Genomic DNA, 10,686 nt, shown 5'->3' with positions numbered 1-10,686 from the left:
GTTCTACAGTCCTCACCCCAATTCTCTTGCCAACCATAGGCAGCCAGCTCCAGTCCTTCAAACATCATGCAGTTGAAAGGAATGGAGCTGTATTCCTGTGCACCTCCTGGTCCCTGCAGGAGAGGAGCCTTGTTCCTATGGACCTACAGAAATTTGCAGGAGTTCAGCTCCCTTTATGTGCACCCATGGGAAGCCTCCCCTCCAAGAATGGGTGGAGATGTTAGTAGCAGGAGTTGATGCGATCAGCAGACCGCAGAGGTATTCTTTCCCCTGGACCGCCTAAGGACTGCCAGTTTGAGCCTCCCCTCTTGCAAAACTCATAGGATTTGTGGGAACAGGCCAGGGCTCCTCTCCAGCCAACCTCAGAGCTATTTAAAAGAAACTGAGGAAATTCCCCCCACAAAAAACTTCAGTAATGTGATGTTACGGCTGCAGGCACAACACATGGCCTTTCAGGAATGTTAGAAATTAAAAAACAAACAACAAAACACGATACTTAAATGTTAGAAACCCAGTCAATTCATTAAAGTTAAAGTTGCATTTTTTAAGCCAGGCACCCAGGCATTTTAACTCTGTTTCACAGCAATATTCTGACAAAAGAATCAGAAAGACACACTAACTTATCCATCTCAAATAAAGTTTCCTTTGATAGGTGGCCACAAAAAGCTAGAAAGCCTCAGTCTTAATCATACAGTAATGCTGCTGCTTTCCAGCCTTCCTAACAATCAGACCCAGTGCACATCAAAGGGTTTTACAAAAAGTCTTGGTTAGACAAATACCACCAGGTTGAAAACAATCATTCCCCCATATTTCATTAAGGGTCCAATTCTCTCAGGTGTTGAGGGCACTCAGGGCCAGATAGGCACCTAATGGGAATGTCAAAAGTGCCTAAGTGATTCAATAGGAGTTAAGTACCTAACCTGCTAAAGCGGCAAAGAGTCCTATATGGTGCCACAGGACTCTTTGACAGGTTTCAGAGTAGCAGCCGCGTTAGTCTGTATCCGCAAAAAGAACAGGAATACTTGTGGCACCTTAGAGACTAACAAATTTATTTGAGCGCTCAAATAAATTTGTTAGTCTCTAAGGTGCCACAAGTATTCCTGTTCTTTTTGCAAAGAGAAACAGTTTCCTTTACTTGATGGTAGTGCTGAAGTGTCCTTTTCCTCTGCTGAGAGCTGAGACCTGGGAGCTACCTTAGCCTCTTGACAAATAAGTGTTTGATTAAAACCAGTCTCACTGCATTTAGCACACGGCAATTTCACTCGTGCCATGTCATCTGCTTGCATATTGGAGCATAAGCTTTCGTGGGTGAATATCCACTTCGTCGGATGCATGTAGTGGAAATTTCCAGAGGCAGGTATAAATATGCAAGCAAGAATCTGGCTGGGATAACGAGGTTAGTTCAATCAGGGAGGATGAGGCCCTCTTCTAGCAGCTGAGGTGTGAACCCCAAGGGAGGAGAAACTGCTTTTGTAGTTGGCTAGCCATTCACAGTCTTTGTTTAATCCTGAGCTGATGGTGTCAAATTTGCAAATGAACTGCTGTGCAGTATGTAGGTAGCAATGGATTTTTCATCTTCAGTCCATTTGGTATGATGTCCATCCATTTGCATTTGGAAAGGAAGATGATATCTGTCTGTACTTGTGCAAGTTTCTTCATGAGGTTGATGGATTTCCACTCCATACGGCTAAATGTAGTGCCTTGCACGGTGTCAAGTATCAGAGGGGTAGCCATGTTAGTCTGGGTCTGTAAAAGCTTTTACAGACCCAGACTAACACGGCTACCCCTCTGATACTTAACCTGCTAAGGACACTTAAAAAACCCACGACATGCTTATTAGCATCTTTAGACACCTAAAGATCTGTAAAAATCTGGCCCTCCATGCCTTACAGGATCATGCTCTATTTGTAAAAGAAAGATGGTACTCACGTGCCTCTAAAATGGAATACAGTAGATTAACTAATAGTTTTGAGTGCTTGGAGATCCTTGAGTGGAAAGGACCGGCATTAGGTAACTATTCAAATGGCATTAGATACAGAGCTAGCATGTGACTATATACAAACCTCAAAGACCTAGATCATGCAATTAAAGCACTTACCTAAAAAGAGCAAAGGTCAGTGTGGTGCCAAAACAGCACACTAAGTACTGGAGATAGGTATGCACGAAATCAATTGTAAAGACAGTGTTCTACAGTTCACATTTTCTATATCCTCTTTCTTTGTCTCCAGTATAGGCAGATATTGGGGGCAGAGATAGGCACTCAGATACTATGGTGATGAGGAACATATAAGTAGGGTGACCATATGTCCCCTTTTGGCCAGGCCAGTGCCTTTTTTAAGCCCGGTCCCGGCCATCCTGACTTTTTTGGAAAAAGTAGGCATTTGTCTCGTTTGGTCTTGCCAATTTGATCAGTTGGCAAGAACAAACGCGACAAATGCCCACTTGTGTCAAAAAAGTGGGGTGTGGAGGAATGTGTGTGTGGGGGGGCAAGTGGCGATGCTAGCCTGGTGCAGGGGGTGGGAGGCAGGGCGCTACCGGGGGGCAGGCAGGGCTCAAGCAAGCAGTGACACCAGCCCCATATGGGTAGTGGGAGGGCAGGGCTTGGGTGAATGGCTCAGGCCCCGTGGGCAGTGGAGGGAAGCTTGGGTGAGTGGCTCCAGCCAGCCCCTTGGTGGGAAGGGGTGGGGGGGTGCTTGGGCCACCCCTGCACGGTGTCCCGTTTTCCTTTTGGACGTATAAGTAACTTGAATGACCGATAGATAGATAGAAAGATAAACGGTAATTTGAGTTACTTGTTTGAGAAGTACCCTTTAACTCTAAATTTCCTGGGTTTCTAACAGTTGTTTTTGTTTTTTATTCAACTAGTATTTTTAAGAGGTGATATGCTCTGAAGCCACACATATGTCCCTGCAACCTTAACTTCACCTTCTAGTTGTGTGTGTATAGGAATTGTACATGCCATGGCAGAGAGAAGAATACAAAAGGACAGAGTGATCTGAACTCAGCAGGGATAGCTGAGGGGGAAACCGCCCCTTCCAGTGTGGGACAAGGGGGTTCTGGGAGGGAGAGGGACAGAGACAGCCCCTCCCAGTGTGGACACTGGAGTTCCAAACTGTTATATAGTGGATTGCTATATGACAGTTTAGGACAGACCACCCACCAAAACAGAACAGAGACGGTAGAAACGTGTGTAAGTGTTCAAGGGTGGTTGGATCTATAGCCATTAAGTCTGGTTGCTGTGGGTTTGTGCTGTTGCCTGTGTATATGTGTGATCAGAGCTGTAGAGTCTGTGTTCACAGAAAAGTAGCCTCTGTGCGTACATGCTATGTGGTGGGTTCGGCAGGAATGTTCAGAGGCGTGTGTGTGTGTTTCTTAGGAGGTTTGTGTATCGATAACATGCAGTTGCATAATTTACAAGCAATTGGAAGCACAGCACCCAGAACAAGAGAAGCCAGGAAGCTCAGTTACCATCAGACCTGTTCAAAACCATTTCTACCAAGCGTGCAAGTGCAGTGTTAGCCAGAGGCCCTGTGCTAACAACCATGTTGCCAAGGTCACTGGTAGCCACCAGGAAAGTTCTCTGCTGTGTAGAAGCTGTCACCGCCCAGCTCCTCCTCCTCCTCCTCCATTTCCAGCTGCTTGTTCATCATGGACTGCACCTGGGGAGGAGAAGAAAATGGTCAAGTCACTCTCCAATGCCATAATATTGGAGCCCAGAGATAGCACCACAACTGCTTCTGCCAGCTCTGAAAACTGAAGTACAGGACAAGGCTTGGGTCCCCTTCAAAACCAGTGGAGACTGTCTCCCTGGGAGAGGGGAGTGATGAAAGGGATCCTCTTTCTGCCCTTCCTTCTCTTCTGTCTTTACTATAATCCCCTCCTATACCCAGTTGTGCGCCCCCCCATTCCCTCCCCATCCCCACTGTCCCTCACTCCACAAGCTTTTAGTCCTCTGTATTTTAAAACCCTTCCATTGCTGATAGATCTTTCTCTGTCCATGATCCTCCTTTCACAATTCCAGACACTGTATTGAAGGACCTATATACCGCACTGTCTCCTTCCCTTCCACACACTGACCCTACTCACCAGCCTTGTTTCCCCAACCTGCCATGTCCTGCCCCTTTAAAACACACTCAGACCCTGTCATCCAGCGCATTCTTCCCCTGTCCTATCCTCCTCCTTCCAAGTGCCAAGACTCATAGCAACAGGAATATTCATGGCTTCACTGCGGCTCTAGCCTGCTCAGCCACAATTGGATTCTGCTGCAGACCTAGAAGACTCCATACCTGCAGCAACATGAACTGCAAGGGGTCATCGGGCTTCTCATACACCAAGTTTTCAGTGATCTCCTGAGAAAGAAAGTGAGAGCATTTTTAGATTTCCCTGCTGAAGGCGGGTAATAGATTCAAGGATGCAGACAGTTCTGCTGAGGGCAGGAATGCCTAGTCTTTTGGGATGAGATTACTGAGTATTTGGGATGTGGTACTGGATGTATGAAAAAATAAAGAGGTCTGAGCAAGTAACAGAGAACTTGTAAATACTGGTATTGATAGAAACAGGTACAGGAACATTTGGAAAATGCGAACAAATACAAATGAGCTAGACTGGACAATATGTCATGGGAATTGGATGCTAAGTTTACTCAACCACTGGCAATTATGGTTCAGAACCCATGGAAAATGCTGGAGGCACTAAGGACTGGAATAAAGCTACTAGGTTACTGGTCTGCTGAAAAGGAAAGAAGAGTGATCCAGGCAATTACCACCCCGTGAGTCTAACTTCTGTTCCTGGATTTTAATATTCTATTATTTTTAGCTGTAAACAATTTGGAGCACAACAGGACCATGAGCAATAATGCAGGACCTGGGCTGATAAAGACAAGAAAAAAAATCAGCTTCCCTTCCTCTGCAGGTAGCCAAAGGAGATGAAGAACCCGCCCACTCCCCTCTCAAAAACACTCACTGCCTTCCCTCCCAGGAGCCAGGGGAAGAAGGATACTCTCCCTCCTGGTTCAGTGGGGGCTGGGTGCACCAAAGAAAGAAAGGCTAGACTTGTGGCTAAGGCTCTGGACTGTGACTTAGGAGACTTCAATTCAATTTGTGCTTCTTCCCCTGTGACCCTGGGCATGTCACATAGACTTGTTGTACCTCAGTTCCCCATCTGTAACATGGATTTAATAGGTTTCAGAGTAGCAGCCGTGTTAGTCTGTATCCGCATAAAGACATCAGACAGACAGCTCTCCAACCTGAAGCAAATACTCTCCAGCAACCACACACTACACAACAAAAACACTAACCCAGGAACCTATCCTAGCAACAAAGCCCGATGCCAACTCTGTCCACATATTTATTCAAGTGACACCATCATAGGCCCTAATCGCATTAGCCATGCCATCAGGGGCTCGTTCACCTGCACATCTACCAACGTGATATATGCCATCATGTGCCAGCAATGCCCCTCTGCCATGTACATTGGCCAAACCGGACAGTGTCTATGCAAAAGAATAAATGGACACAAATCTGACTTCAGGAATTATAACATTCAAAAACCAGAAGGAGAACACTTCAACCTCTCTGGCCACTCAGTAAAAGACTTAAGGGTGGCAATTCTGCAACAGAAAAGCTTCAGAAACAGACTCCAAGGAGAAACTGCTGAGCTTGAATTGATATGCAAACTAGATACCATTAACTTGGGTTTGATTGGGAGTGGCTGGGTCATTACACATATTGAATCTATTTCCCCGTGTTCAGTATTCTCACACTTTCTTGTCAACTGTCTAAATGGGCCATCTTGATTATCACTACAAAAGGTTTTTTTTCTCCTACTGATAATAGCTCATCTTAATTAATTAGCCTCTTACAGTTTGCATGGCAACTTCCACTTTCTGTGTATGTGTGTATATATATATATATATCTTCTTACTATATGTTCCATTCTATGCATCCGATGAAGTGGGCTGTAGCCCACGAAAGCTTTGTGCTCTAATAAATGTGTTAGTCTCTAAGGTGCCACAAGTACTCCTGTTCTTTTTATGGATTTAATAATACTTTATTTCTCCTACCCTTTGACAGTCCCTGCCCTAAATCTAGATAGACAATCACAGGACAAGGCCTGATCTTGTCTTGGCCCTCCAGGTACTACTGGAGTAATAAATAATAGATTCTCCATAAAAGTACTTTCAAATGGCTTCAGTACAGGGATTTTTGGGGGGAATGAGAAAGGAAGATGGAGAAACAGAATCCTCCTTTTCTCTCATTTGTGTTGTCACATCAATATAGTCTCCATCAATTGTACATAAGCCATTTGCAGGAATGGAAATGGAGAGCACCAAGGATGTGCTGTCCCCAGCTCCACTAACTGCATACAGCATATATCCCCCCCCGTCCGCCCGCCCTTCCTCCCTCCACACTTTGCTTGGATATGGCCCTGCTGCTTGGGGATGGGAATGCCTGTCAGATACATTTCTTCTTTTGTCCCCATTCTCTTCCCCTTCCTGCATGCAGTCACCAGCAGATGATGTAATGCGGCATCACCAAATAGGATCATGACCTGGGGTGACAGCCACTTGGCTGGTCAAGTTCCCTCCCTTATTTAGATCTGCTTTAACCACTGGAAATGATCAGCCTTCCAATTTCCATGGTTTGGCCATGAGCCAATATGAGGCAAGGAGCGGAGGGAGCCTGTGGACAGACATTTGACTCAGTACAATACTGACAAACTAACTTTAGGTTCTGTTTCTCAAATGAGTCACTGGGAGAAGAAGAGGAGATGGAAAGGAAAAATTCACCTGAAATATGTGCAGAATGTTATGTTTCTCCATGTACATAAGGGAAACTTCAAAGGGGTCTTCATACACCATAGGCTTTTCAACTTCTGGTGATTCGACCACTGCTGCTGATTCAGCCGCAGGTGCTTTGACTACAGTCTCTGCTGGTTCAGTCACAGGTGCTTTGACCACAGTTGTTGGCAATTCAGCCACAGATGATTCGGCCACAGACCCTGGCAATTCATCTGTAGGTAACTGGTCCACTGATGTTGGCAATTCGACTATAGGTGACTCGTCCCCAGGTGACTCAATCACTGCTGTTGGTGATTCAACAGGCTCCTGCACTTCAGTCATTCCTACTTCTTCAGGCTCAGGCTAAAACATTTAACACATTTAAAAAAATATTTTAAATGCATAGACTTGTGCACTAGACACATTGCGTTACTACACCCTTTTATATGAGAGTGGGATGAGGTCCAGGATTCCTTTGTAGCTATAGCTCCTACAGCAAGGGCTCCTCCACCATTTGCTCTAGCACATATTTCTGGGACAGGCTGGCACTGGCGTAGGCTTCATCTCTTTCTAGTATGACTGAAAAGGGGAATAGGAATTTTCTATTCCTCATATAAGAGATGCTACTTTCTGGGTGAGATCCTGGCTTCATAGAAGTCAATGAATGACAAAACTCTCATTGACTTCCATAGGGCCAGGATTTCAGTCTCATTCTTTTCCATCTCAGAAAGAAGTTGAAGCAACACATGGCTCTGCAATCCTACCTTCTCTAAGAGGCATCTATTTTTAAAACTCAACAGCAAATAAGACTATCCAGAGCTGAGAGCTTATACAAAACAGTGCTTTTCATCCTTAGAGGCAGTGTGCTTCAGCGGGGGCTAGAGTCCTGGGGCAGGACTCAGGAGACCCAAGTTCTGCTCACTACTCTGGGTGACTGGAGGCAAGTCACTTGACCTTTCCCTGTCTCAGTTACCCTACTGGTAAAATGGGGATGATGATATTGACCTGCCTTGTTCAGTACTTTCAGCTCTGTGGACAATAAGGGCTAGGTATTATGACAATGAGTGAATACCACTGTGCCCATTTGACAGCGGGGAGGGAAACAAATGAACAGAAAGCAATGATGTGTCCAAATTACACACACAGCCAGTCAGTGTGACAGGCTGATAGCTGGTAGCTTGGCTCCGTGGTGCAGTTTTGGGATTTGCATTTTATCAGACACACATTGTGCGGGGTGAGAGTCAGTGTTGTATAAAGGGGGCAGTGGGGGTGTGTGTGTGTGTGAGGAGCGGGGGGTGATAGGTTGGGCAATGCGGGGGGGCAGTGTGTGCATGTGTGGGGAGATGTAGAGAGGGCAGCAGGTGTGTGTGTGTCTGGGGCGGGTGATAGGTTGGGCAATGTGGGGGGGCAGTGTGTGCGTGTGTGAGGAGATGTAAAGGGGGCAGCAGGTGTGTGTGTGTCGGGGGTGTGTGTGTCTGGGTGTGTGAGTGAGGGGTGATAGGTGGGGCAATGCGGGGGGGACAGTGTGGGGAGACGTAGAGGGGGCAGCAGGTGTGTGTGTTTGGGGCGGGTGATAGGTTGGGCAATGTGGGAGGGGGCAGTGTGGGGAGATGTAGAGGGGGCAGCAGGTGTGTGTGTGTCTGGGGGTGTGTGTGTCTGGAGGGGTGATAGGTGGGGCAATGTGGGGGGGCAGTGTGTGCGTGTGTGGGGAGATGTAGAGGGGGCAGCAGGTGTGTGTGTTTCGGGGGGTGATAGGTGGGGCAATGCGGGGGGGGCAGTGTGTGGGGAGATGTAGAGGGGGCAGCAGGTGTGTGTGTGTCGGGGGGTCATAGGTGGGGCAATGCGGGGGGGCAGTGTGTGGGGAGATGTAGAGGGGGCAGCAGGTGTGTGTGTGTTGGGGGGTCATAGGTGGGGCAATGCGGGGGGGCAGTGTGTGGGGAGATGTAGAGGGGGCAGCAGGGGTGTGTGTGTCGGGGGGTGATAGGTGGGGCAATGTGGGGGGCAGTGTGGGGAGATGTAGAGGGGGCAGCAGGGGTGTGTGTGTGTCGGGGGGTGATAGGTGGGGCAATGCGGGGGGGGCAGTGTGTGCGTGTGTGGGGAGATGTAGAGGGGGCACTGGGGGGCAATGCCAGGGTACACGGTGTGAGTTGCGGGGGCGGCATGGGGGGGCGCAGGGGCTGCGGGAGGGCGTTATATGGGGGGGGAGGCGTAACCCGGCGGGGTCTCACCTGCCCCGGCCCCTCCATCCCGGAGCAGAAGCGCGTTTCATCGCCCAGCCGCCCCGGCCTTTTCTGTCTCCCGGCGCCCACCGTATGGTGGGGGCGGGGGGAGAGAGGGGAGAGACGCTAGCAGCGATCGCCATGGGAACAGCAGACCTCTAGCTCCGCCCCCTTTGTCCGCGGGGAGCTGGGGCGGGGCCGAAGCCCGGAGAGGTCACGTGGTTGCCCGGCCTTACGGCTCCTGCCGGCCATCTCGGAATCGGGCGGAAGGGACCTGCGTTCTAGGGCTGGGCGGACACGTGCTGCGCTCGTGCCGCCGCCGGGCGTGGGCAGCCCTGCGCGGCCGGCGGCTGCAGCGTTCCCCCCCGCAGGGGGCGGGGCCCTGCCATGGGTGTGGAGCGCGCTGGCTGCGGGAGAGGAGTTGGGGCGTGGCGGGAGGCCGGCGGGCGCGTGGGGGTTAGGCCGTCAGCGCCCTCGAGACCAGGCGGCGGCCAGGGGCTGTGCACGCGCGCCGGGCGCCTGGGGGCCGGGGCCTGGGGCCTGGGGCGGTTCTGGTGTGCACGGGCCCCCTGCAGGGGGTGGGCAGCGAGAGAGCTGGGGCAGCGCTGCGGGGCTGGCTGGCTCAGGCACCGAGCCCGGTGGGTGTAGAGTTGCTGTCTGGGGTGCTCCCTGGCGCCTGGGGCTCCGCCGGTACTGCTGGCTGTGCGGGTGGCACTTTCCTGCACGAGACGCGCCCGCCGGTGAGAGAGAGAGCACCCTACAGTGATGCTGTGGTGTGTACACCTTCACTGTGGCCCTGGGGCTCCTGCGAGGCTGACCATATTTCCCGAAAGTGAAAACAGTGACGATGCAAGGTGACTTGGGCCGGTCCCGTGCAGGGCTGGCCCGAGCTGCCCCTTGTTGTCGCCGCTGGCCGAGTTGCTCGGTGTCCCTGCTTGTCACTTACCCTGCTCCGTAGGACAGACGATGGCCCAAGCCGCCTGGCGTCCTCACTCGCCCGAGCCGTCTCGCGTCACCCGAGACCTGCTCCAAGCCCAGGCCCTGCCGTATGGGGCTTGAGCCACCATCACAGACATCACAACTTTTTAGGCAAAACTGGGCGTTCGTCCCGTTTGCTCTTGCCAAACGTTCCTCCGCGTCACCATAGGGCAAGAGCAAACGGGACAAATGCCCAGTTTGGCCAAAAAAGTTGTGCCGTCTGGGACAGAGCTCAAAAAGGAGACTGTCCTGGCCAAAATGGGAGGAGGTGTGGGCACCCTAGTTCCTGCCAAAGTGCCCCAATACTGCCTGGAGAACAGCTTCATTTAGTGAATCAGATATGCCTGCATAAATCCAAAGCAACTCCACTGCCTCCTGATTCATAGTATTGTGTCCAAGAGCACAACTTGGCTCACTATCTTCACTGTGAATAATTCTCTAGATATTTTTAATTTTATTTTGGACACTAGAGGGCAACGCAAAACCAAAATACTTTACAGTGCAACCCTCAAGGAAATGGTAGAGCCATCTTTTAGGACTAAATTCTATCTGTTAATCCAACCGGGTTCCTATAATAGTACCCCTCATCTTAGTATCTGATCACCTCTGAGTAGTAAAAAAACATGATGATCTCTTTTTCCACCCCTTCTTTGCCAGCGAGTGAAAGTTTGGATTCCTTTATTTTTTGTAGTATTAGTTCTTTATTAATAT

General features: G+C 49.6%; 1 protein-coding gene across 1 annotated transcript; it reads right to left on the bottom strand.

Moving 5' to 3' along the window:
* Positions 1–496: 496 nt before the first annotated feature.
* Positions 497–9,095, bottom strand: TEX55 (testis expressed 55). The gene is made up of 4 exons (XM_048818226.2): positions 9,007–9,095; positions 6,788–7,141; positions 4,287–4,349; positions 497–3,659 (listed from the first exon to the last, which is right to left on the bottom strand). Exons 1-4 carry the CDS (start codon positions 9,022–9,024, stop codon positions 3,555–3,557), a joined length of 540 nt encoding a protein of 179 aa, XP_048674183.1. The 5' UTR covers positions 9,025–9,095; the 3' UTR covers positions 497–3,554.
* Between the last annotated feature and the right edge of the window lie 1,591 nt (positions 9,096–10,686).

Source organism: Caretta caretta, chromosome 1, assembly GCF_965140235.1.
Source record: "Caretta caretta isolate rCarCar2 chromosome 1, rCarCar1.hap1, whole genome shotgun sequence".
Lineage (NCBI taxonomy): Eukaryota > Metazoa > Chordata > Testudines > Cheloniidae > Caretta > Caretta caretta.
This window is presented reverse-complemented; position numbering and strand designations above follow the sequence as displayed.

Excerpts from the sequence above, each read along its gene's own strand:
- TEX55 (XM_048818226.2), bottom strand. Across the intron at positions 4,350-6,787 it reads ACATTCTGCACATATTTCAG|GAGATCACTGAAAACTTGGT; the intron begins GTGAATTTTTCC and ends TTTCTTTCTCAG. Across the intron at positions 3,660-4,286 it reads TGCAGTTCATGTTGCTGCAG|GTGCAGTCCATGATGAACAA; the intron begins GTATGGAGTCTT and ends TCTCCTCCCCAG.